The sequence below is a fragment of the Bidens hawaiensis genome, unplaced genomic scaffold (assembly GCF_021521415.1).
Source record: "Bidens hawaiensis isolate Kalapana, Puna unplaced genomic scaffold, B.hawaiensis_p1.1 tig00419365_1, whole genome shotgun sequence".
Classification (NCBI taxonomy): domain Eukaryota; kingdom Viridiplantae; phylum Streptophyta; class Magnoliopsida; order Asterales; family Asteraceae; genus Bidens; species Bidens hawaiensis.
Genome location: NW_027504836.1, coordinates 468,398 through 496,325, shown reverse-complemented (window position 1 = coordinate 496,325; position 27,928 = coordinate 468,398). Strand labels below are relative to the sequence as shown.

Here is a 27,928-nt window from a genome sequence, read left to right as displayed (position 1 = left end):
AGCTACGAAATTCTAAGAATTTAAATTCAATATATTACTTTTCACATACACAAAATTAATGGTTATCTACCCATATTTAACATGTTTACGGCGTATTTCTATTGCGTTTGCAAATAACATACACAAGCCTTTAATTTTCTAAAGCTTATACACACAACTTCCATCATCGCTCCGAGCCGTTGGATCAAAGTTTTCAGCAGAAGGATCAGTGCAACCTTCGCGAACAGGAACATGAACTTGTTGAGCAGCTTTGCCTGTATAATTCATCACATCAATCAAAACATGTAATTTCTCATACTTAAGTGACCAAATCCGAAAACATGTATATATACCATATGTAGTTTCCTATAATTCTAATGACATATATAATGAAAAAAATGATCTCAAGTTTTTAAAAAAGTTTAAAAACTCTAACCATAAAAGGCTCCATTTTTAATGGCATCCTCATTAGCATCTCCAAGTGCAGCTTCATTTAAGTACTTGTCTGCTAACTGGACTCTTTTCACATTTTCTTGTTCCTTAACAAGCATGTTTCCATACTCAAGAAGCTTGTCAAGAGTCATCTTTGGTTGTTCAAAAGTAGGAGGTGCTTCCTTTGAGTTCACAAGCCTTTTTCCATTATTTTCTATCCCAATGCCCGAAATCCATTTCCTAACTTCATCGTCGTACACTCTCGCTCTCAAAGCACCAAAGAAATCTGCACAAACACATAGTTTTTACAATCTTTCATGGTGTTACCACAACAAACTTAATAATCAACTCTAGAGGCCCAATTTGTCACATGTCACATGTCACACGATATCGGGTATACCTGTTAGTTTGTTAAATGTAACCCTCTTATTATTTTTAGCTTTTATATAAGTTTATTTCCTTTCGGACTTATGTTTATTTGCCACCCACCCACCCCTAGTCAAAACATACTTAGCGTACCTATAGATTGTCCGGGGAAGGTGTCAACAAGCTTGACAACATCCTCTTTAGGAACATTATCAGTTCGGAAAATACCCATGCAAACACCAATCCGATCTTCGCGAGTAGGGGCCCAATAAAACTTCTCCATACGCCCATCACGAATTAGCGGTGCGTATAACGTTGAAAAGTCGTTACCAGTGACGATAATCGAGACTCGGGGGTTTTCTTGCTTGTTGTACATGCCTGGAAGCTGAACATTCGTCGGGTTATCGGCTATGTTCATAAGTGTGGCATTTACCATTTGGTTGTTAACAGTGTATTGTGTAGTTCCACCCATTCGGCCTGCACCCGCATCAAGATCATTGATGAATAATACACACATTTTCCCTTTAGCGATCATGTCTGCAGCCTCACGGTATCTTTGCCTGATTAACTTTGCGGGTTCCCCTGCATTTCCGCTTTCTAATTCACCCGCACTCATCATAATCGGACTGGATTGGTTCAGATAAGTGACACAAATATTAGTCAAGAGATAATGAAGTTGAATGATAACAAAGGTAACAATCTGACTCATTTACAAATTTAAATTATTAGAAGGATGAAAAACTACTTGATACCCATTTTGGCAAATACAAGCTCACATTGGAATGATTTTCCTTGACCTTTGCCTCCCCAAATGCCCAAAATCAGTGGAACCTGCGGTTGAAATTGTGAGGAGACGATTATGACTAGTTAATAACTTAAAAGAGTTAAGGGTCATTTTAGTACCTGTGGTTTGTTCAACTACGCAACTAGTTTTTTGAAACTGAGGTAGCCATTTGTACAAAATAAAAAATAAGTACCAAAGTTGCGTAGTTGAACAAACCACATGTATTAAATTGGCACTTAACTTTACTTAAAAATATACTGATTTTGATAACTTTATCGAGTCAAATGACTTGAATGTAACAGAAAGTATACTTAAGCTATGACAACTTTGTATATTGTGTTCACAAAAGAGCATATTATTGTGTAGTAATATGTAGTTTTGTACTAACGTTAAAACCTTATGTACTTTAAAAGGAAAATTTAGACAAAAAGTGTTTAAAACGAACTGGCCAGTTTCTATAAGCGAAAAAGTAGGGAAAATGACCAAAATGACCAAAATGACCACATTTCTTAACTAGCCCTCAATGCTAAAAATGCCCAAAATGACCATTCTAAGAATGGCTGGACCGACCGTTTAAACTCTGTCATCCAACGGGTTATGGAACCAACATGACCATAACACGTGCCCTCAAAACAACAAGATTTGTCATCCGACTAATCTATTCGGCCGACCCCTTGTTTAAAAATTAATCCTTTGTTGATCAGTTCTTCATGTAAGTAATATAAAACATGATAAATATTAAACATATGAACCTGTTACAGCATAAGGAGTAGTAACCGCAACAGGGTATGATGTAGTCGACATGCTTGTCATCTTGATCGAGTTCCCCTTTAGGATGTATAGTTAAGGATGGTTAGGGTTCTTGAGAGGAACCCGGTTTAGGAGAGAGGAGGCACACAAAATTATAATGTGTGTGTGATTATGTTATGATGTTAATTTATTCTCTCTATTTATACACCAAGGGGGAAACCCTTTATTAGCTATTAAGAGTAATATGACCCATCAACAATTACCAAGCTAATATATAATAAGGTATAATTAATTATTTTGATCTATTATTATATAAAGGATAATGATGACCATATAAATAAATATATAAAATATATTTACTCTTACATTCTCCCACTTGGCCGAGTAATCATTTATTATGAGTATTAGATAAGCCTGATCAGGAGTTAACACTCATTTTAGTTTTAAACTCAAACTGGAGCAGAGAAATACAGTCATTGAATTGAACATCAGCTCAAGACCCCCATTAATCATACTGCAGTCCTTATTTAAAACCTAAGTAGTTATGATCAAAATTTTCAAGTAAGCCCTTCAGAACGTTTGATTTGTATATTTAATTCGTCTATATGTCATTATGCATGCAGAACATATTAAGAGACGTACAAAATCAATCTGATGAGGAAATTTAATAGTTAATCATTTATAGTACGATATGCAGTTGTACGTGGTCATTAATAAACCCCTTGAAGCGCTTTCATAATACTTATGGGTAACAGACCTTTAGTTATAGGATCCTTAAGCATATCATGAATGAATTCGATATGAAAATTTAGATTACTCAATTCGTTCATAAACGAATAATTAATTTCATATCAAAATTTAATGCAGCACCTACCAAACTGTTACTGTTTGAGAAAACATGGTAGCTGGCGTTATCACAGTTAGTCTTCAATATATAAGTTATTTGGAGTTTAAAAAAACTTATGAGTCCACTAATAAATATTCAACAACATTTATTGACAACAACGTTGTAATTAATCAACATATTATGTTGTTATGACTTAGGTTGTTGTTATCAGTTCATTATAACTCCTCCATGAGATAGATTTATCTACTGACATAAGAATATATCCCGAAAATTATATTTTCTTATCTCTGAATATGACAAAGTTTAGAGTAATATACCGATTTGAATTCTCACTTCTTCTTTTAAATTATAGTCTTTCGTTTCTTTTAAAGATATTTTAATACTCCTTAGATGTTTCACATTAATGTAGGCATATCTAGCGTGTTAAAATTTTGAGTAATATTTGAACGAGTATAGACTTGAACCTACATAAGGCTTCTACTTAATGAAGCATAAGGTAATAATCTCAATGATCCTATTATCCTTTAAATAGAGCAATATTGTTTGTTACATGTGTAAGGACCCATTTAAGATAAAACTTATAGAACAAAACTAATGTCCCTTTGGTTCTATCTCAGAATGTTATGATATCTAGTATGTAAGGGATATCTTTGAGATATTTCATATCAAAGTGTGTGAACAATGCTTTGACTTATGTAACATATACTTGTCAGAAGAATGTCATCTATATAAGGACAAGTTTGTTTTTAGTTGCTCCCACTCATCTTGAGGTAGGTACATTAATCCACTTGGTTTTTGATGAAAATAATTGTATAAATATTTCATCAAATTTTGATGTTTGCATTAACCCATATATGGATTTTATTGACTTATAGATTAAATGTTCATTAACCTTCAGTTTATAACATTTAGGTTGTTTTATGAGCATGTAGATATGTAAGTCAGTTATTAGGGAAAGTTGTTTTAATGTTCTTCTAACGTAGCTCTTTAACTATTATAAGCTACTTGAACAGTGATGATCCTCAAAGAAATGTTTTATAATATAGGTTATAAGATTCTTTGATGATTTATTCCTTTTTGAATCTAATCTTTAATAATCAATTATGATTCTTAGTGTCTTAACGTTTGTGTTAGGATTTAGTTTAGTTATGAACACCTTTAGGTGATTCAACCAAATCTCAAAACGTTAGCGACTTATGGAGTCAATTATGATTGATGATAATGGTTTAATTATAAGGAGTATGATCATTAAACTTTTCAACATCCAATTCAACTTTAGTTAGGGAGGTTACATAAGCATCAAATTTAGTAGGTTTTAAAACCTAGATGGCATCCTAAGTTGATTATTCGGTAATTTTAAAAGTCTCAGTTTTATGGATTAGCTCTTAGTTAGGTTGCTATCATTTTCAGGATTCTAAGTGTGTAAGATTTGGCGCAATATGGTGTACAAGAGGTGTAATTGGAGTAAAATTTAATATCTCTCCCCCCCCCCCGCCTCTTGTACTTCTAACAAGTCATTATAAAGACTTTTACTGCTCCCACTGACCTTAGAAACCTTTAGGAAATTAGCATACTTATGGTCAGTATTTAAAGACCAATAGATTCTAACAGAGAAATAAGTTAATAATATAAGTTGTTGCAGTTTCTCTTGGTGAGGATCAATTTAGTAAGAAATCTGAATTTGTCCACGTTTAAGCAACAATGAAACTTTTGTAAGAGTAGTAGTAAATTCTAAAGAGATAAGTTTTGATGGAATAGTGTTATGATGGAGCAGTGTCTTGTACAAGAGGTGTATAGAGTTAATATCAAGTTTTCACTCCCACACCTCTTGCAAATCTTGTAAGTTATGATTGAGACACTTAAGGCTCCCACTGATCTTTAATATCTCTAGGAAAAATACAAGAGAAGTTTCAATGATATACATGACGTGGGAATCTGTCATATATATGTTAGACTTGATTTGATTCTATTAACGTCCAGATGTCATAATAAACTTAAAGGACATATTTAGAAGAAATCGTATTAAGTATATATGAACGGATCTCTTTAAGACCGCTGACCATAGAATACTGATTAGATACAAGTAAATAGCATTTTAAATGATAAAAGAATTATGTTTGAATATTCCGTTTGAATAAGTTTCACGAATGCCAGTGAAATATAACTTATGGTGGACCCATACTTATTCCTTAAGCCAAGTAATGTTTAGGGCATTTAACACATGATTTAAAATCACTAAGAATGAGATTATATGAAAAATCACCCTCATCAACCATGTCATGACTTCTCATGAAATTTGGTTTTAATAGATGAATATTATAGGTCTCATTTGTCTTTCGTTAAATTTTTATTTGCATTATAACAAAAGTTGTGAAAGTATACATTATCATCTAGTTCTATTTTATAAATGTTTCAATCCAGATATTGATAACAAATAATATAAGAGTTTAAGGTAAGAGTGACTTTATGTTGGCTATGCAAACCTTATAACTGTCATAATATAACTTAAGTATTGATACTAAATTCTGATTAATCTTCAGAATATTTAAGGTATCATAAAGTGTAATTAAAAAACAATTTATCATGGTTCTAATAACCTTAACATTTAAATTTGTCACTAACACTCATGTTAGTTATTTGTTGATTTCGGGTAAACATATAGAATTAGACTCAACAAATCATGTGTTAATGGGAATATTAGGATTAGCATACTTATATATCATTATTATACAACTATCAATTTTAGCCAGTTGTTCTTTTGAATTATGGATAGTCTTGTAATGTCTATGCCTAATCTAATGGCATATTTTTGCAATGGGACTTCTCCATAAGAAACATAAAGCTGGAAGTAATACTTGTATTTTGTCTATGAACCTTAGAATTATCTTGTTTTAGGTTTTAGTGGTAGTGAGTTGAATAACATCTTATTTCTAGCACCAGAAATTTCTTTTCGTGTACATATGTTGCTGATCAACACACTCATCTTCTGAGTGTTATAGTTGATTCGTAAGACACCAAATTGTACAGCTGAAAATATTAGTATGTAATGTACTAAAAAATGTATTTATTTCCATGTGTAAGCCCTTAATTTTATGGGTCATGGTATTTTACATTATACGCCCTGCTTGCGGTGCGCGCATATAATGTATATATGCGTGAACTCTCGGGTGGGCAAAAGTAAAATTGCACTAACTTTGACGTTATTTTACTAATCTCGTGAAAATAACGTTAAAAGTGGCGGAAGGTTAATCAGGCATCATGTGGTGGCGTTGATAGCCGAAAGACAAGGGCACATGCACCGATCAGCCGGTGTCCCGATGATTGAGTGCCATGTGCCTTATGTCCAAGGCTTGATGCAAAACTACTATCGAGCCGGGGGTCTCACCGGAAGCAGCCTCTCTATCCCTATGGGATAGAGGTAAGGCTGTCTACATCTTACCCTCCTCAGACCCTACCATAGCATTGATATTGGTGGGATATACTGAGTACGATGATGATGATGATGGTATTTTACATTATGATGTATTTGGTAATGTCATTTAACCTTATAGTTAGAATTTTCAAGAAAGAATGCATGCATCTTATGAGTTATTTTGATTAGTCTTAGGAAAAACTAAATCAAGAATAACTCTAGTGATAGCATTTATTTAAATAAATTATTGATTATCATTATTATAAGAGACATTATGATTGACGCATCCCATTTGTTATGCTCTAGTTTTTAATATAATGATTGTTATTAGAAAGAGCAGTATGATAGCCATATCATGTCTTAATGAATAATTAAAATTAAGAAGAGCTAAATGTTATTAAAACTCTTTATGAGACAAAATTCAATTGTATATTAAGATTAGACTGGATGATTTGGATGAGATCGTTATTTATGGAAGAAAATATAGTGAGTAATATTATGAGATATTAAATAATATAGATTAAAGTTTATGATCATTAGATTAATGAAGGATCATTAATATGAGGATCACTATATTTTATTGAAGATGTGATATGTCTATTATTAACATCAAACTAATAGACTATAATTAATAGTTTTACTTAAACAAAAAATAAATCACCTTTGGGCATAATTAAAATTTATTTAAATATATGTGCAAAACAATTGTAACACATCACCTTTGGGCAGAAGTGAGACAATTATTTTAATTATGTACGGGCTAGTTTTGCTAAATAAAAATGTAACAAATCACCTTTGGGCAGAAGTGAGACATTTGTATCATGTTAGGCAAAACTAACAAAAGATTTTCAGTTATACTTGAATGATAGGGTAAATGTAACTCATCACCTTTGGGCAGAAGTGCTACATCAAAAGTTCATTCAAGTTAAGCCTTTATGTTTTGTAAAATTTTATAATATTTAAGGTTTACAAAACATTTAATTAGTTAATAGCGGAAAATGTTTAGAGTAAGGATTTTTAAGTTTCCGGTAGGACCTTATTTTGCGGAATTAGTTCTCGGAAATTTTGGGTTCCCGAGAATTGCCAGTTTCCGGCTTTTAGTGAGTTTTTCAGTATTTGGGTGTTTACATGATTTTATGGAGTTTTATGGAAAATGTTGATTCCGGTATTAGTGAGTTTTCGGCTTTATGGGTTATGACCCCAAACCATTTTAGAAACTCATAAACTCTTAGAACACATAAGCTATTTTAAGCCCATAATACATGATTTTTAAATAGCCCGTAAACCCGTAAACTGGTTTAAGCCCTTAACCCATGAACTTGATTAACTAAATTAATAATGATAAGATTTGGTTCAAATCTTTTTAATGATTAACAATTATATTTGTTTCCTATTTTAAGGGGATTCAAATATTTTAAGAAAATATTAAAACTTCTAAGTTATCCAAGATTGAAAAAATATTTCCCTAAATAATCATTAACAAATTTTAATCTAGATTTTGAACCAAAATATGTATAATTTTCGATAATAATGATGAATACGAAGAACATCATCGAAAATATTAGCAATTAAACATAAAAAAAAACTTGGAATCGAAATCTTTAAACATGAAATTAACAGATTTTGAAAATATTAGAGTTTACTAAATATGAATTTTAGCGATTTTAAACAGTTTCATGTATTGTTTTCGTAATAGAACATGAAAAAATAAGAAACCTAAAAAATTAGGGTTTATCAAGTTTAAGTCCATGTCTTCTGATTCAATTCCAGATTTACGAAAAACATGAAGAACTGATTAATCAACATCACTCTGATGCCACATGTTGATCAGTTCTTCATGTAAGTAATATAAAACATGATAAATATTAAACATATGAACCTGTTACAGCATGAAGAGTAGTAATCGCAACAGGGTATGATGTAGTCGACATGCTTGTCATCTTGATCGAGTTCCCCTTTAAGATGTATATTTAAGGATGGTTAAGGTTCTTGAGAGGAACCTGGTTTAGGAGAGAGGAGGCACACAAAATTATAATGTGTGTGATTATGTTATGATGTTAATTTATTCTCTCTATATATACACCTAAGGGGAAACCCTTTATTAGCTATTAAGAGTAATATGACCCATCAACAATTACCAAGCTAATATATAATAAGGTATAATTAATTATGTTGATCTATTATTATATAAATGATAATGATGGCCATATAAATAAATATATAAAATATATTTATTCTTACATCCTTTTCTAAATACGAATGGGATAGATCAAGCGGCCGACATAATAGATTAGTTGGCCGACGGAATAGCTATATCAGTTGGATGGCAGGTCTTGTTGTTTTGAGGACACGTGTCAAGATCTTGTTGGTTTCATAACACGCCGGATGGGAGATTTTAAATGGTCGGTCCGACCATTCTTAGAATGGCCATTTTGAGTATTTATAGAATTGTGGGGCTAGTTAATAAACGTCGCCGATCAAATATGCCATTCTGATCATTTTCCCGCAAAAGTAACATGTTTTGGCCTTTTGGCAAATCCTACCCATATAATATACTCATTTTCCAAATCTTGGTTACCTTAATATTTGGCAATGTCATAAAGTTCTTAGTGATATGAACAACAAGCTTGTCCATTAAAGCCGGTGCAATGTAGAACCCATCCATTGTATTATCCAAATTATATCTGCAGTTATAATTGAAATTTGTAAAAATAATAATTAAATCTGTAGCACTTTTAAGTTTATTAGAAATACTTACTGTCGGAGACCAGCACTTAGGTACTCATAGGAGCTCAAAACGGCATAATGGGTGCCACTATCCATGGGGGCTTGGAAAAGAGAATCAACCATTCCTTTGCCACGTGTAATGTCTTGTTGATCATCGGATTCATCGAAGGCGAGTCCTCTCCATCGATCCTTGTTGGTCTGCTTCTCTTCATCAACCTCGGCCGCAACAACATTAAACTTCCCACTCGAAACCTTTGTTTTCTTTGGTTTAAAATTCGCTATTTTCTTTATATCTCCACCAAAGAAAGTTGATGTTAGAGGCGGTGTTCTTCCAGTACCGTACCCATTCAAGTTCAACTGCCATAAAGATGTCATTACAAATTTAGTTTTAGGGTTACCAAGACAGATTGATTAAAAATGTATAACTTTCTATAGAAATGGGTTGAGAAAATCTTGTATTATTCATTTATCGGGTAAAGTGTGACAGATTAGACGGACGTTATACGTTGGGAACAAGAGAAATATGCAATTTAAGTATAGAACAAGTTAGAAAATAGTAGATTAAACCAAATAAAGGTTAAACAATATTGCAAAATGGAGGTTGAAACCCATAATTTCTAGGGAATTAAGCTGGCCAACAAATCATGATTTACACAACATTATACTATATAGATAAATATTGCTATGTCGGTGCCACCGTACCTTTTACAGCCCTCCTTTTGACGTTTTGTTTAAATTATATAAGTAAGCAAACGATTACATGATGTAGCCTGATGGTTGAATGTGTTTCTCTTAACACTATCTAATTCAATGTGTGCATGTTCAAGGCCAATTTGCTACTTTCAATTCCGGTTTTTTCATTCCTTTTTGTAACAGGTGCAACCAAAAACAGCCAAAAAAAATTTATAAATCGTAGTTATATTGCTTTTTTTTTTTTGGATTAATTTAATGTTTTGTTTTAAATATGTTTATATATATTTTAGATCTGGTACTGTAACAAGCGTAATCGAAACTGATTGAATATGTGTCAGCTACGCCACAATGACCAGTATCGCCGACCGAATAAGCGTCATTTTAAATATGGTATTTTTTGTATCATAACTTATACGAATTATGTTTTGTTATGGTTATGTTACCGTAACTAATAAACATAACAAAAACGAACAGACTTCATGTCGGCTCGCTCACCTCCACAAGCCAGACCATCAACCGTGTGAATTTTTTTTTTAATTCTGGTACCATAACGAATGTAACAGAAACCAACTGAAGTTGCATTGACTCGCCACTGCAACACCCAAATTTTACCGACGAATAAACATTTTTAAAAATGTTATTTTTGTGTATCTTAAGTTATATGAGTTTCTCTTTCTGCTTCGTTCCCAAACCGTAATAAACGTAATCAATACCGACCCGACTCACCGCTGCAACACTTGGGTTTTACCGAATGAATGCACGTTAATGTATCGCCGCAACGCGGCGGTTACACAACTAGTTTACATTTAAAATTAGATACATCATGAATATTGCTATGTTAGACGAGAGAAATTAATCGACGAAAATGATTTTAATTATCAATATAATTTATATTTTTTTAGGTTATGGGATATTAATAAAAATGTTTAGATTTTAAAATGAGATATTAATAAGAGAGGACATGCTGTTTCTATTGGATCAAGACGATAGATATAGAGACGACATAACAAACGCTATAGCAAATAGGTATGGGGTTGAAAGGTAGTAGGCATACCACTAAGGCGGTTCGCTGTTTATAGGGTTGGGGCTCATGAAGACCGGCACTATATGTGTGTGTGGGTGGGTGGGGGGTGGGGGGGCTCTACTTTTCACTCTCTCACTTTCACACATACACACAGTGAGACGGTAAAAGAGCTTTAAACCAGAGCGAAATGCTATGAAGAAATGCTTTAGTTATTACTTTCTTGAAGATGATGTAGAGGGGCTTGCCCCTCCATAACGAACAACCTATCTAACAGAGATGCAACATGACACAACATATCCATATTGCTACATAGGAGCCAACATTAATCAATATTTTTTTTAATGTTATTTTTTTAACTTATTTCAAACCATTACTTTTCTTATACGTTAATTTTTGTTTTTTTATATATTTAATACCTAATATAGCAATTAAAAAAATATATAAAATCAAAGTCATTAAAAAGTCAAATGATAAAAAATGATAATTTGGTGAAGACATTAATTTTCAAACTAAGAAAAGTCAAATGATAATTTAGTAAATAAAAAATTCAACAAGATATTTTTCTAACTAAGCGTGCAAATTAGTTGGTTTTTGGCATGTGTAGAGAAGTTTTTTTTTTAATACGTCATCACTATGCTTTAATTGTTTTAGCGCAAGAAGAAAGTGTAACTATACTACTACAAATAGCCAAATAGGGCATCACAAAGTTAACGGAGTTAATTAACTTGTTGGAGTATCGTGTTAAGTCACTTAAACCCTATACTTAAAAACGTGTAATGGTGTAACTTTGTCAAAGAAAAATAAAATAAATCATCATAAATCATCAAAATGTGTGTGTACATTCGTACATATATGCTCGACACTAAGACGCTTAAAAAAGGTGAGAATTATTACCGGTGTTTGGATCACAGCTCCGGCAGTGGTAGCCATTGACAGTAGTTTAAAGAATAAAGCAGCAAGAAAAAAATAAAGTAGTCTTTTTATGTTTATTAACAATAAGGAAAAATGATGGTTTTGAAGAGTTGGTTGGGTTGATCAAAGGATGAAGGTGAGTTACTATTTATAGTAAGAAACCATGATGAAGATACGAGCTTTTGATTCTTCCAGAAATAGAAAACATGTGGTTTGGGTTTGCAGAACTCTAACAACCACACAATTTGGGCCAGATTCAAACTGTGATATTGTTACATTGTGACTTACTTACTATGAAAGTAAAGTAAAGTGTGTTTCATGACAAATATTGTGTTGGTATTCATCAATTCCGTCATTTCAACGATCCTTTAGTTTTGATGTTTTCATTTTGACAAACGTTTGGTTTTATTGTTTTAACCATTCAAGTTAAATGGGTGGTTAGTCTTGGAGATTCCAGTTAAACGTACACATCCGAACAAACACATGTTTAACTGAAACTAGTTTAACTCTTGGGTTTTACCTTTTAACGATGTATGCAACATCAATACATCATATCAAAATGGTGTGTATATAGCTATTAGCTACTTTATGTATAGCCCGTAATTATTGTATAATGTGTTTGTTACAAATTGTTAAAAGAAGTTACGGTTCGTTTAATAGCTTTCTTGTAACTAGTAAACTTGTTTAATTAACGCTTAACACAAGATGATAGCTAGCAACATGCAATTTATGGTTGTGAATATTTTAATACGAGTAAGTCTTGTGTTTTTTTGCTATTTTATTTACCAAAATGTTTTAACCTAGTCAAGAATATATCTAGTCATGCATGATATGCATAGAATCATGCATGATCTCGCCTGTAGAATGATAATATATATTAATATAAGTTTAACTCAAGTTAGCACTACAATTATATTATAAGAACACTTATTTTGGGTATGTTTGATAAGAGGATTTAAGAGCTTCTAGCTTTAAGTTTTTTTAAAAAAATTATAATAAAAAGTTTTGATTTGTTGAATGAACTTGAAGTTTTTATGTTAGAAGAAAAATACTATATATTGAAACGCACTTACTAGTAGCGTCAAAAAAAACTACAGACTTTTATTATTTAAAATTACTTAAAAACCTTTCAAGATATATACATTTAATATTATGTTTTTTTAATTATGCCAAATTTGATCATTTTATACATTTAATTAAAAGTTACACTTACTCTAACAAACACTTAAATATATCTAAAAAGTTACACCTACCAAATTTCAGCCACTAGCTAATTTTATAAGTCATACCCTTTATAAGAGCATTTGTAACGGGTTTCTTATCTCTTCTATTGATTGAATTATGAAGAAAATATAAAGAATGATGTGATTAAAGTAGGGTGCATTTTTTTTGGTTTTTTTCCCTTAATTAGTTTTGGCTCATAATAGTTGTATATCTATCTATACTATTAAAGCAAGATATTTCTACATGTCATTCAATTATACCTTCTACATAGGTTGCCAAATGTACAAATTTCCAGTTTTACAATTTCCTCTTTGTGAATGATAAAATGAAAAATATGTTGTTGGTGAGAAGCGAACTCACTACCTTGTTTTTAAAATGTACGTGGCTTACCAACTCAATTATATATGATGAATTGATGTTAGACTTCTCCTTTTCGTAATTGGTATAAATTCATAACCTTTCATTTTAATTTATTTTAAAATACAAATACAAATTATTATTACTAACCTATGTATTTTGAGAAATTATTTATATTTATGAATCCACAAGATATGTTATGTATAAATTTAACTTTTTTGTTTTATTTTTTTAAGCACCCGTGTATCACACGAGCTCTATCATAGTTTGATCGTTATAGCATGTGATAACTAGACATGGTTTTTTATAGAACGAACAACTAAATAACGCCGCGTACTCCGTATGCGGCCCCATTGACTAAAGGTAGCTTGAGCCGGTGGTCCACCTATTGAGGGATTCCTCGGATAAAACCCGACTTTCATGTCCGTCAAACGGCACGACAACAAGGAGCCGGTAAAACCGGGTGAGACCAGGACTCGAACCCTTAGCAAGGCATGATCATTCTTTATATCTCTCATATAAATTGGTGATAATGAGGTTTAAATAATCTACTAGTAAAGTGAGTAATAACTAGACATAGTTAATTTGGATGTTTTAAACTTTTATTATAAAATGATAATTAGATAATTTTTAACCGGCCAGCCTAAACATATGGAATAATTATTTCTCTTTAAATTATTAAAAAATATATTAACTGTCCTACACTCCTACCATCCTACCAATCGTAGCTAAATTATTTCCATTTCATTGTTTTCATTAATCTTTTTTATTAAAAGAAATGAATATTCAAGAAGCTTCACGCACATAAGCATGGATATAAATCTCTACGTTTGTCAAAAATAGATTTGTTTTTGTCATATTTATGTGTCCCACCTCATCCATATCCGGCTTCTACTATATTCTAGTTTCTCCTGTAAATTAAATTTTAACTAGAATTTAGACTCGTGCTTCACGACGGGACCGTTATATCGAACAAAATACATAAGTAAAACGTTAAACCATAAACTTGTTGCAAGTCGATGCGAAGTCAGTTTGTATCAAGTTATGACATCGAAACTAAACAAAAGAAATAAACTTGTCAATGCCAAAATACAACAAATTATCATATGTGAAACTAAAAAGACCGGCATGTTACTGTTGCGAACCAACACAAATTCGGTTCGTATCAGCGGTACCAAAACAAATTATTAAACATAAATTAGTAATCCAAAAAATATTTTAAAGGCGAGCAAGGTATCAAACGTTGAAACGTGAATATAACCATGCGATGATGAGATATTTTTAAATCATGAAAAAAAGTTTCGTTTATTATAAAGACGAACTATAAAAAAATATGAAAACAAAGTTTAAAAAAACCGTTTAACCAACAAATAAATTATATAAAGCCGACACTTGCCAAAGTTTAATGTTTAAAAATGTTGTTGGTTAAATATTTTAATTAGTTGACAAAACAATTAGAGAGGAAGTAAAAACTATAATTTTTTATGGAATTATGATTAATGAATTAGTGGTTATAATAATTAATAAAATATTAAAAAAGTGAATAGTAAAATGAATAGTAAATTTGTGAGAGGGATTTAATCCCCTTTTTAATATATATATTAATTTTTGTAATATATTTTATCAACAAAGTATTTATTTATTGCATTGTAAAATAGTTAATACTTTTTTATAAAGACATTTATTATTATTTGGTATGAAAAAATAATGTCCTTACAACAAAATGTAAAAGAATAATGTGAAAATATAGGTTTGGGAAAATGTACATAGGGATGACGAGAAAACGAGTACTTTTGAAAAGTTAGTAAAAACCTATTAACAATTGTACTGTAGATAATCAAGATAGTTGTATGCATGTTTGTTGCTCTGATTATATAATACCCTTTATAGTTTTATATTGGGAAAACGGTGGTTTCTAAATATAAGGGGAAAGTTTATGTACATTTTGATCTTAACATGAGTATGTAAGAAATAATTTTAATTTATTTAAAAATGCGAACGTAAGAAACAATATCAACTACAATACCAATCTACATAAACAATGACTTATAATAATAAATAAAAGAACCTAAAAATTACAACAAAAGAATCAAAATCAAGAACAAAATAATAACAGCATATACCAACAAATACTTATAACAGCAAAAGAAAACATCTAATAATAACAACAAAATATAAATAAGCAAATATTTATAACGTCTCATAATCGAAAATTAACAAATACGAACAAAAAATAGCAGCAAACACCTATAAAAATAAACATAATTATAACAACAAATTGGTTCTCACCGTTTTCATATTAAGAATAAAATGAATTTGATCATGTTTTCTAAATATAATACAATCAAGATACGATATATATTCGGCTATATATAAAGTTTTATAATACCCTTTAAGTGACGCATGGAACATTAAGGTTTAATGGACTGCCATTCGTTGGATTTTATTCATTTGCATGCCGGTGAAGGCTGCATGAGTAAGAAAGCATGCTTCTAATAAAAGTGTATATAACTATAAATAATAATTAAATAACTAATCTTTCTAAAGTATGTAGCACTTGATCACGTCATCGTACCATGCTAGATCCTTAAAGGGCCACGCCATATTTGCTTCCGATTATACCCTCTCTTTTTCATATGGACTATTCACGTTCTTCAACTCTTGCAAATTACATCCAAATCACTCACTCAGTTAAATCTAATCGTTGAATCAAGGGTAAACATGTATTTCATTGTTTCTTTATTATAATATTAATTTCAGTGAACTGCAGTTTTCGTCCTTATGGTTTGTCCAAATCTACGATTTAGTCCAACAGTTTCAAGTTTACAATTTTCGTCCTTGTAGTTTCACTTCACTTTCAATTAAACTCGGATTTATTAACCTCGTTAAGTCTGGTCGTTAACCCATCCGCGTGCCCCTCACTTGACGACCAGTTTTTTTGTTTATCTCCCCAAATAAACTTCAATCCTAATTCACAAGCTCTTTCACGCGAGGGGCTGGGGTGTATTTGGGAAAAAAGGAAAAAAAAAGAAGGAACAAAACCGCGCCTTACATGAAGGGCACACTGATTGGTTTAAACAAGTTTTAACGAGATTAGGAAATTCAGGTTTACTTGCTAGTGAAATTAAACAATAGGGAAGAAATTGCAAACTTGAAACTACTTGACTAAAACCGCATATTTGGACAGACCACATGAACGAAAAACGCAGTTCACTGAAATAAGTCTTATTATAAAGAAAGAGTGAAAAAACATGTATATCATTAACTTAACGATTAAATTTAACAGGGTTAGTGATTTAGATGTAATTGGTAAAAACTAGGAAACATGAATGATTTATATGCAAAAATTAAACTTTGTAAACTAAATTCACATTATTTACAAAACAACGAGAATGAAAATGACGTCGTACTCTAAAATTAATCATCTTTGTGTTTCTTGGGTTTTGGAAAAGGTTGAGCCAACCTTATATTACATGCATGACTATTGCCATTTTTTACGACTATATATATTATATATCTTTTTATTCAACAGCCATACTTAAATTAGTTGATCTTTAAAGTTCACAAATGACGCTCTTTATTCGTGACCTGATGAGTTTACAAATATTGAATTGAACAGTCAAACTTAATTCCAAAAAATTAAATTTTCAACTAACAAAATATGACTTTAAGCAATTAATATTTTATCATACTTAACTAAGACATATCTCTACAAGTTAATTATACCCTTGTGGCCTTGTCCCTATCCTTATCTTTGAGACATATTTTTAAGACATAGTTTTTTGCCTTTTAAAATTTTGGGTTCCTTTGCCGGGCAAAGTACAAGGAATAAAAAATCTCAACGTGGCTACTAACCTCATGTTTGAAAGAGATAGTTATGGCTTTTCCTTACAATTGAGTACCATATCACAACATGCTTATTCATTATTCAAATACACTTCAAATTATTTAATCCTACTTTTTTTAAATAACCGTTTAAATTAAAAATTGGCCGACAAAGATTATATTTATTGAATAGATTATGGTATCATATAACTTGTATATATCTAAAAGGAATTTAGATTGTAATTTATTTTAAAAAAAAAACTCCAAGATGGTGATGGAATAATTAATGAAACCATGCGCATGCAAGTGTTCCAATAAGCAGGCATCTATAACTACCATGTCCCTTGCATTTTAATACTAACGCCAAATTCTTGAGTTTTTTAACCAAGGAAAGAAAATGAAAGAATAGGGAATGATAAAAAAGGAAAGGGAAGGGAAGAGAATTTTTTTTAATTAGGTGTGTTCTTGAGTTGGAAGGAAATTTAAGGAAAGGAAAGGAAATGATAACTATGTTAAAAACTAGTTATCCTTAGTAATCATCCAATTTTTGGGATGATAACTTATTGGGAAATACATTAATTTAATCCTTCCTAACTTCTCCTACTCCTTTCCTTTCCATCCTAAAAAAAACTCAAGAACACACATTTTTTAACTATCCTTAGTTTTCCTTTCCTTTTCCTCCTTTAAAAAAACTCAAGAACAGGACGTAAAAGTCCACTGTTAAACTCAACACCTTGATTCAGAGTACTTAGAAATTTGAACCTCTCTCTCTTTAGAAATTTGGTATGGAAATAAAAAACCTTGAACATACAACACCTTCACAAGATTTAGCAAGCACTAACAATGGAGATTTTGTGCAAGAAAGTAGGTCTTATTCATGCACTTTCTGCAAAAGAGGGTTTTCAAATGCACAAGCACTAGGTGGTCACATGAATGTTCATAGAAGAGATAGGGCTAGGTTACAAGAATCAATCCAAGAAACCCTAGTTACTACAAATGCTATGAACATGGATTCAGTTGATCAAGTTGAAGTCAGTGAAGCAAATAGTCATGAACATCCTAGAAAGAAAGATGATCATGGTGTTAACAGTGATGATCAGAAACCACTATTGCAACTATCTTTGTGTATGGATCAGCCTTCATCTACAAGTGATAATTCTAGTATCAGAAAGATTAAGGTTTCTTCTTTACCGTCGTCACCAAAAGAAGTTGACCTCGAGCTACGGCTAGGGATCGATTCTAACACAACTTCTAGAGATCGTGTTATGCGAGACGAAGGATGGTGAAAGTGATATGATAAGAGATTCAAAACAGGTTCATCACACTCTTGTTAAAGACTCTCTTTTATATAACCTAAATGCTATATTTGATCGAGTATACTTAATATTTTTATAATATGCTACTCACTTTTGTAATTCTTTAGTTTCTTGTATTACATGTTCTCATGCATGTTGATCATGGAGAAATCATGATCATATTATAATTGAATAATAAAAGAGAATTGAAACAATATTATTGATGAATGATATTTTCTTGAGATTATAATAAGATAATTCTAGTTATGAAAGTCTACAAACATAATAATGCAATAGCATCCAAGCTAAATTATCTATTATATAACTTTTCATAATCCAATTTTTTAGATAGATCAAGCTGGTAAGGTCATGATGTTCATTTGACTAGTTAAAACAAGATCTCCAGTCTTCATATATGTCCGTATGCCTTTCTCAAAAGACATTGAACCTTTCATAGCTAGAACCTTTTTTTATGCAAATGAAAAGTCTTAATTTGTGAATGTGAACTAAGAGTTTCGTACGAGTTATTAACAGCAGCATGCTTATAACTTTAATTCCACCTTGTTAATTTTAATTATATAAAAAGTTTGTTGAGCCTGTTAATTTTGTGAAGCTGCTAGTATTAAAACGATTACTTGATCGGTAAGGTGTTGCGATTAAGTTGGACTTTTAAATTTCCTGTAGATCGAGATGATTCTGTGATTTTGTGCAAGTCTCTAATTGTTCATCAGATTCACCTTAGCCTATAATAATCAGTGGCGAAGCTTGGACTGAGGCACCGCGGGGGCCGAGCTCAAAATGTATACAAACTTTCACAAACGAGGGGGGGCCGGGCTCAAATTTTCAACCGAAAAAGGCTAAACTTACACAACGAATAAAAAATTTCGACCGAAAACGGGTAAATTTACACTACTGCGCAAAAAAACAGGGGGGGCCGGGGCCACCCGGGCCTCAATGAAGCTTCGCCCTTGATAATAATAATAATAATAATAATAATAATAATAATAATAATAGGTTCTTGTAATGTCCTTTTTCCACTAAATAATAATATTCCTTGTGGTTTGATATGGTATCATACAATCGTTAACATAAATTGTTGATGGTCGAGAGTATCAATACAAATCAAAGGATCACTGATATGTCCCAGAGAAAAGAATCCAAGGAGGATCCGAGCTTGAGTAATACTACAAGTGTGTGGACTATCAATTGATGATTAGTGATGAAGAAACACTAATCGACCCCGGGCAGATTACGGATAATCTGGGGGTTAAATAGATGTTTCCCACGAGGGGTTAGACCCGGCAAAAATGGTTCTTCTGATAACCTGCAAAACAGACACCGTGAGCTCGTCACTGAGAAGGGGGGGTACCTCCTTGTGACCACCCTCCGGCGTGAGAATCAGACTAGATTGCTCTTGAATATAAGTGTATATTAAGAGATTGCTAGAGCAGATATCAGGTATAAGATGTAAGATACAAGATGAGATGATCATACCATTTGGGGTATTTATAGCCGAAGGTAGGTTTCCAAGAGGGTATAGCCGGTTGAATAGTATTCCAGTTCTACCAACTGTGGCCTACGCACGTGCCATGCTGGTAGTTGGTAGGTAGGCAGCGGCTGACAGTGACCAGGCCTGCTGTGTACTATTCCTTTTCCACCAACTGCAGGCTATGCACGTGGTATGACAGGAGTTGGTGAGTAGGTAGCGGCTAATAGTGACATACAGTACAAGAGCATGCTGCTCGCCATACTGTTGTCAATGGGCTGTCGTATCTCTGGTCAGATCTTTTACCCATACCTCGTCAGGTACAGTACAAAAGATCTTCCAGTATCGTACGGACTGGCTCATTTGGGCGGGAGTATTCCCCCTCCCGCCTTTGTGCGGGATTGTTCCCGGCTTTGCTCATTCCTTCAGGTGACTACTGAATTATTGAGAGCTAAGTGCCTTGTGCGTGTAGCCTTGCTGCGCGGGTGGCCTTCCCTGATGGCTTGTATCCGCAGCTGCGGGAACAGGCGGAGTACTTCACCATTGGGAGGCATTTCCTGCGGGAACAGCTTGCGTACTGCGCGTAAGGACGTCACGTCTCTGAGCATGGTGGGTCCTGCGGATCCAGTTGGTTTCTGCGCAGACGTCTCTCTTCAAGGTGAGTCCTGTGGGTCCAACTGGGCTCTGCTGGGACCTACCTCTTCAAGTGACAACATGTTCACCAATGTATCACAGATAAGTGACGATTATTCTGCTAAGTGAAAGTTTATTTAATCAAAAAAGAAAGAAAAGAAACGACATTTAGTAAGTTAAAAGTATTTTCAGTTGAATCTGTTAGAGAATATTGTAGAACATATTATTAGAGTTTTAGTATAATAGTGTTAACATAATCAGGAGATTGTATTTGATTATGTATCTTTGTATTTATCTCAATTGTTCTCATATATATAGTTGATCAATAATACATTACACCTACGGGGTTTTCATTATTCTACATGGTATCAGAGCCTAAGGTTCTAGCCTAAATCTTTCTCTTCTTCCCGTTCTCGTCCTACCCCGGGGACGTTTGTACATATATATATAATTGGCTTCGGCCGCCGGTGTAGATTACGATCTACCGCCGCCATAGACTAAGGGTCTACGGTCTATCTTTGGTCGCCACTTTTTATCTAACACTGACACACCTACCGACAAAAGTAAAAGCCACTGCTTTCTCATGCGCCGCCAACTATCCGGTTCTATGTTTCGGTTCCGAGCGTAACACATGTGTTACCACGTTTTAAATCTGGAGAACCACTTTTGATTTTCAATTATTGGTTTTTTATTATCTTTTTTTTCTTTTTGATATATTTGTTTTACCTTCTCGACATTTATCTTTTCTTTTTTTTTTTCATTTTTTATTTAGTTTTTGTTTTGTTTTTTTTTCTTTTTCTTTCTTCTCGTGAAACATAAAAAAAACTTATAGTTTTTATTATTTATTTATTTATTATTCTTTTTTGCTATCCTTCGGGAATTGTTTCCATATTTTACTTTTTTTTTCCTTTTAGCTTAGTTTTTTATTTCGTAAAAGAAAATATATTTTTATATATTATTAGATTTTATTTATTTGGTTTTATTCTTCGTAATATATAATTTTTTTTCTTTGCTGTCAAGTCGTTGCTTTGGCCGACTCAATCATAGCTCCTGTCATCGGAGCCGAAGCTCCTGTCATCATGCTTAGCCGCCTGACCACGGTCATGCCACCAGTGATCTTCTTAGATCCTATAACCGATCGAGTTCCTGATCTACGTGACAGCCGGTCGTATATCTTCACAAGCTTTGCGCTCCAGTCTGAGCGTCCGATACCGCTCTGACTGCGGGGGAATGTTTAAGAATATTGTAGAAGAACATATTATTAGAGTTTTAGTATAATAGTGTTACCATAATTAGGAGATTGTATTTGATTATGTTTCCTTGTATTTATCTCAATTGTACTCCTATATATAGTTGATCAATAATATATTACACCTATGGGGTTTTCATTATTTTACATAATTATATCTTATATTGATAGTTGATTTGATATTAATTACAAAGAGAAGTGTGCATTATAAATAGTAGAAAGCCAAAGGCTAAAATAAGGAAATACAATCAAGAAATAACTGGTTGGAAATAATGTTGATATACGAACAACAATCCTCAAGGTGAAACAGGAAATGATGTATACTCCCGTTCAAGTTAAGTAATAGGATCTCCAATGCTCAACATGTCAAGACTATAGTAAATGGGAGATTTTTTCTTTAACAACTTTTGTTAACATATCTGCTAACTGTTCTTATGATCGAGCACGACAACTCTATAATCCATGCATCAAGGTTTACTTTGATGATGTACCTATCAACCTTCATAAATGTTGTAAGGTCGTGATGAACCAGATTCTCTAAAATTTGTATTGCAGTTTTGTTATAACACATGATCCCACCAACTTTGGTTTAGGGAAATCCGATCGTAGTTAGAAGTTTATGTATCCATAGTACCTCCTCCTTGCCTCTTGCAATCCTTTAGAATTCAACTTCTGTAATGGATAATGCTACCACCTTTCGTTTTTGGCTTCTCCATGTAACTAGATTGCTTCCAACTAGAGTAGCACATGATGTTGATCTTTGATCTTTTTTATCTCATACCCAGTTTGCATCGATATACACTTGGACCTTTAGATATTTATTTGGTTGAAAGTGAACCCATGACCCGTTGTCGCTTTGAGGTATCTGATAGTCATCCATATTGCTTCAATATATGTGAGTTACTTGAGGTTTAAGCATAAACTTGCTGACTACCCCAGCCGCATAAGCAATATCTGGATGAGTAAGCGAGAGGTATAACACTTTACCCACCCAGTATCAGTATCTTTCTTTATTTGTCAATTAGTTTTATTCGACTATATGAGTTAATGATTTACCATCATTGGGGTGTTAGTAGGTTTACAATCAATCAATCATGTCGACGCTAAAATTTTACGAATATATTTCTCTTGACATGTAAGTGTCATTGTTTTGACCTTAGTACCTCAATTCCAAGAAAGTAAGTCTTTCTAAGTTAACATTTTGAATTATGTGAACAAATGTGTCTTCAACCTCTTCATTCCATCCTCATTGTTTCCTATAATGATCATATCATCAATATATATAATTAAACAACACGCACGCTTACCTCTTTGTTTAATGAAGAGCATATGATCGCAGTTGCTTTGTCGTAATTCATATCCTTTTATTGCTGGAGTAAATATGTTGAACCAAGTTCAGGGAGATTTTTAAGCCAAAATACTTTCTTTGTATTAAGATTTTAAGCGAAGCCAAAGATTAAATATGTATTCGTACTAACAATAACAAAAATATCATCTAGAATTAGTTTTTTAAGCAGAATTTCATGTTCTAGATGTACTCCTATAACACATATTATGTCAACTAAGGTGTTGTTTGATTTTTAAGAGGTAAAATGTATGTAGTTTGCGTACCATATATGCAGACATCTGGTGGACAGTGGACAGTGGTGGTGGGCGGTGTGTGGTGGTGATGGCAAACGGTTGGTGGGTGATGATGGCAAACGGTGGGTGGATGGCGGCGATGGCGAACGTTTGGTGGTGGTGGTTAGGGGTGTCCAAAATACCCGAACCCGATTAACCCGACCCGAACCCGAATAAGCTAATTAGGGTCGGGTTAAATAGGGTCAAAAAGTATTAATCGGGTTATTCGAGTTGACCCGAATAACCCGAATTGTTAATAGGGTCGGGTTTCGGGTTTATTTTTGGAAAATAATCGGGTTTCGAGTTAACCCGAATAACCCGATTAGTGATTATATTTTACTTCAAATACAATAATGAAAATGTGAAATAAGCACTAAAAAGTCAATACATAAAGTTTTATAGAGGAGTTAATTATTTTTTTGCTTGTTCATGAACCGTTAGACCGGAAGTTTTTATAAAATGAATGAACAGGAACAAATGTTTCACTCATTCATCAATATTCGTAAACACTCGTTTATGATCATTCATTTAAGTTTGTTTATGTTATTTCACGTTCCTATACATATTAATAGAAAATTGTTAAATATTATTTGCATTTAGAAATTATATCACCTTAATATGTTTATATTTGTGTTCATTTAAATTTCATTTATGTTTGTTTATGTATGTATGTGTTTGTTAATGTATGCATATTCCTTCAAGTTCATTTATCTTTGTTTAATTGTGTTCATTAATGTTCGTGAACGTTAATATTTTAAATGAACGATCATAAAAAAACACGAACATGTTCATTTTTTAACGAACGAACATGAACACAGATTTGTTTGATTAAGTGTTCGTGATCGTATCGTTTAAAGTTAAACGAACGAACACGGGCATGCCTCTGTTCATGTCTGTTCGGTTCGTTTACAAACGTATATGTAATTATAAGATAATTACTTGTGAAGGAAATTAAAAATTGAGTGGAATAAGAAATTTTACAACCAACGAGTTACAAGCATAAAAATCAACTTCAAATTATAAAGTAACATGGTCAACCCAATTAACCCGACTAACCCGGAACCCGACTAACCCGAACCTTAAAAGGGTCGGGTTTCGGGTTAGATATTTCTTAAGAAAAACCCGAGTAACCGACCCGATTAACCCCGAAACCCGATCGGGTTGACCCGATGAACACCCTAAGTGGTTGTGGTGAACATTGTGTGTTGATAGAGTGTAGTGTTTTAACCGTCTGTAGACCTTAGAAGATCTCAGAAATGTATGGGCCATATCTGCACCAAGAAGAGCTTACGCAGACCTTTTTTTTAATGAAACGTCTTTGAGATAACAAACAGTATGCAGATGGCAATGTCTGCACGTGATAAGAGCAGTACAGACAAAAGAGGTTGCAAAGACCTTTTTCAGAAAAAACAAACAAAACCTAAGATATTTGAAGCATATTTTATTCTTCAAAAAACAAACTGTTATCTAACTTGTTGGTGTAGGCACTGTTGTAGAAATTGTTTTAGGTGGCCGAGTCTTGGGTACTTGATAAGATACCAAGGTGATTATCTTCAACTCCGAGTTGGACCTAGTTGGTCAAACTCGGACAACTCGGTCAAGTCATATTTTAACTGTTTTCCTTGATTTTTGTTGGATTTTCACTATTTTTTATAAAGATATTAAAGAATACCATAATTAAGTTATTATATGTCTACAATATTAACTTTTAAAATACTTTAGTATTTAAATATTCAGTCCTTTGATTTACGTTTATGTTAACGTATTATATTATAAATATTAGTAACTTATGATTATGAAAGTATGTGTAGTGGGGCGTTATTGCTGCCCATAGCGTCACAAACACCGCTCTCCTAGGGACATTATGGGGGGGGGGGGATTGTGCAACCACTAAACCACTTTTGTTGTAATACCCTCTTTATGGCACATATGTCACGTGTAGCATCACCCACTCCAATATAGTAATCGAAGCTCTTCTTCGTGATGTCCCGCTGTAGTTTAAAGTCCCTTTTATCGTCACATTATATACACACCTATAGATATTATGTGCGTGTGTGTGAGAGAAAGTAAGAATGAAAAGTAGAGGGCCCACAAAAACACCCCTATAGCCCTGATGACCCCCCCTCCCCAACCAACGCTCCTCCGCGGTGTTAACTTCCAAAATCGCCCCTTCAACCCTCCCACTTTGAACGCCCATAGTGAACCGCCTAATCATGGTATGATATTTGACATAAATACGAGTTTCCAAAATATAATTTCTTTATAATTAACTGTGTTTGAATACTTTCCTACTAGATTGAGTACTCGTAACTCATAGTCGACTTCTTTGATAACGACCTCTGCAACATTAATAGTAGAGTAGGCCTTGGTAACTCAAATTACTAAGACCATCCACAATGCTAGTTGAGCCCTTAACCGCCACGTCATCTGCCACATAATATTTTTACAAATCCTTAAAAACCTCAATTTTATTTCAACCCTACAAATATCCTTATTCTCTTTAATTTCCACCTCATCATCTACACACTACACACAATATTTAAATTAAAGTATTTTTTTTATTAAGTTTGACACAAGAACCGAAACAAGTGGGTAAGGGCCTCTCTTCCCTTTGGATATGCTCCAATGGAGCCTGAAAACTTGGACACTTTCCACATCATCTTGGGCAACCTTATGAGCACTGCATCGGAGTTAGTCTAACACCGAGAAAAATAAAGTTTTTATTTCATAGTCTAAAATCCTCTCATATAAATATGCTATGTGAAAACAAAAGCCAAATGTCTCCCACAGAATAAAAAGACACTCACGTGGTATGATGAACTCCACACAACATTGCTCAATCCTCACCACTTGTTCACATGTTTTCTACACTTTACCCTCCCAACCCCAAACTCAACAACACATGTTTGTTGGTCGTGCTAGCTACTCAACATAATTAATTAGCATTCAGGAAACTTATTATCAACTATGGGTATGGTTTTCGGCAAAATCACGGTGGCAACACCTAAATATGAAGTCCTCCAGTCGACCCCTGACTACGAGATACGTCAATACTCACCGTCGGTGGCAGCTGAAGTCACCTACGATCCATCACAACTCAAAGGAAACAAAGACGGCGGGTTTTCCATATTAGCAAACTACATCGGTGCACTTGGCAACCCACGTAACACGAAGACGGAGAAGATTGATATGACTGCACCCGTGATAACCAAGGCGGAAAAGATAGACATGACTGCACCAGTGATAACTCACGGTGGTGGGGTGAGTTGATATATATAAACGTATTTGAGTAAAACGATTTATTTTGAAATAAAATGTCTAGTTCTATTAGTTAAGAAAATAACTTAAAACTTGGTCGCAACAATTATTATGACGCGATTATGACGCGTTACATATAGCTAAATATAAACAGGGTCGGCACAACGTATTTTAACCAACTAAAATGTTATGGCTTTTTTTTTTCTCTGTTATTTTTTTCCTTTTTTTAATGCTTGTATAGCATTTGAGAGTATCTAAGAATTAAGAATGATAGATGATACATAGTGATAATAGATATGAGACATTCCTCCTTAGATTGTTGCCCAACATTAGGCTACCAATTATAAAAAAAAGAACTTACTTTTAAAAACTTATAATACAAACTTCCATTTTAAAAGGAGCACATGTAAAACTAAAGTTTTGGCATGATTTAGCTTACCCACAAGACGACCTTAAATATAAACACGTTTAGACTTGGACTCTGATAAAATAATAAAAACAATTGAAGTAATTAATGCAAGCTTGATAATTATCTATAATTTTCTAATTAACTTTATGAAGGAAAGTGGTGAAAGAGTGACGATGCGGTTTATATTACCGGAGAAGTACAAGAAGGCGGAGGATGCGCCGGTGCCAGTGGATGAGAGGGTGGTGATAAAGGAGGAGGGGGAGAGGAAGTATGGGGTGGTGGGGTTTAGCGGGGTGGCGAGTGAGAAGGTGGTGAAGGAGAAGGTGGACAAGTTGAAGAATGATTTGGAGAGAGATGGGTTCAAAGTTACCGGTGAGTTCGTGTTGGCGAGGTATAATCCGCCGTGGACGTTGCCGGTGTTTAGGACTAATGAAGTTATGATTCCGGTGGAATGAATATATGAAGTTGTGTGATATGATTTCATAATGATAGTATTTATTCGATGCTAGCTTAATTCATAAATTGGTTGTGTATCAATTTTGAGTGATTCATGTTTTCTAGCTACTTTTATCTATATGATGAATTTGTTATTAGTAGTTGGGTTGTTCAAACTACAACCATCTATGAAATTAACATACTAACTTAT

General features: G+C 33.2%; 4 protein-coding genes across 5 annotated transcripts in view; 3 read left to right on the top strand and 1 right to left on the bottom strand.

Moving 5' to 3' along the window:
- Window positions 1–123: 123 nt before the first annotated feature.
- LOC143608385 (ribulose bisphosphate carboxylase/oxygenase activase, chloroplastic-like) lies at window positions 124–10,877 on the bottom strand. Its single transcript, XM_077083433.1, has 7 exons — window positions 10,795–10,877; window positions 9,329–9,961; window positions 9,149–9,254; window positions 1,523–1,608; window positions 931–1,403; window positions 416–697; window positions 124–254 (listed from the first exon to the last, which is right to left on the bottom strand). The coding sequence occupies exons 2-7, from the start codon at window positions 9,670–9,672 to the stop codon at window positions 139–141; spliced, it is 1,407 nt and encodes a 468-aa protein (XP_076939548.1). The 5' UTR covers window positions 9,673–9,961; window positions 10,795–10,877; the 3' UTR covers window positions 124–138.
- A 4,222-nt stretch (window positions 10,878–15,099) lies between these two features.
- Window positions 15,100–27,928, top strand: part of LOC143608366 (NADH--cytochrome b5 reductase 1-like) — a 28,018-nt gene continuing 15,189 nt past the window's right edge. For both annotated transcript variants that reach the window (XM_077083416.1, XM_077083417.1), the window contains exon 1: window positions 15,100–15,117. The gene's annotated coding sequence lies outside the window, so the exon portion shown is untranslated. The remainder of the gene's footprint in view (window positions 15,118–27,928) is intronic.
- Window positions 18,106–18,662, top strand: LOC143608445 (uncharacterized). Its single transcript, XM_077083484.1, has one exon. It carries the CDS (start codon window positions 18,118–18,120, stop codon window positions 18,616–18,618), a length of 501 nt encoding a protein of 166 aa, XP_076939599.1. The 5' UTR covers window positions 18,106–18,117; the 3' UTR covers window positions 18,619–18,662.
- On the top strand, window positions 26,407–27,924 carry LOC143608409 (heme-binding-like protein At3g10130, chloroplastic). Its single transcript, XM_077083458.1, has 2 exons — window positions 26,407–26,876; window positions 27,435–27,924. Exons 1-2 carry the CDS (start codon window positions 26,583–26,585, stop codon window positions 27,735–27,737), a joined length of 597 nt encoding a protein of 198 aa, XP_076939573.1. The 5' UTR covers window positions 26,407–26,582; the 3' UTR covers window positions 27,738–27,924.

What these genes read in the sequence shown, in the direction of transcription:
- LOC143608385 (XM_077083433.1), bottom strand. Translation starts at nt 9,672, where the DNA reads ATGACATCTTTATGGCAGTTGAACTTGAATGGGTACGGTACTGGAAGA. An exon ending in TTTGCCAAAATGGGTATCAA is followed by an intron (nt 1,404 to 1,522) that starts GTAGTTTTTCAT and finishes GAACCAATCCAG; the next exon opens with TCCGATTATGATGAGTGCGG. An exon ending in TAAAAATGGAGCCTTTTATG is followed by an intron (nt 255 to 415) that starts GTTAGAGTTTTT and finishes TGAATTATACAG; the next exon opens with GCAAAGCTGCTCAACAAGTT.
- LOC143608445 (XM_077083484.1), top strand. Translation starts at nt 18,118, where the DNA reads ATGGAAATAAAAAACCTTGAACATACAACACCTTCACAAGATTTAGCA.
- LOC143608409 (XM_077083458.1), top strand. Translation starts at nt 26,583, where the DNA reads ATGGGTATGGTTTTCGGCAAAATCACGGTGGCAACACCTAAATATGAA. An exon ending in TGATAACTCACGGTGGTGGG is followed by an intron (nt 26,877 to 27,434) that starts GTGAGTTGATAT and finishes AACTTTATGAAG; the next exon opens with GAAAGTGGTGAAAGAGTGAC.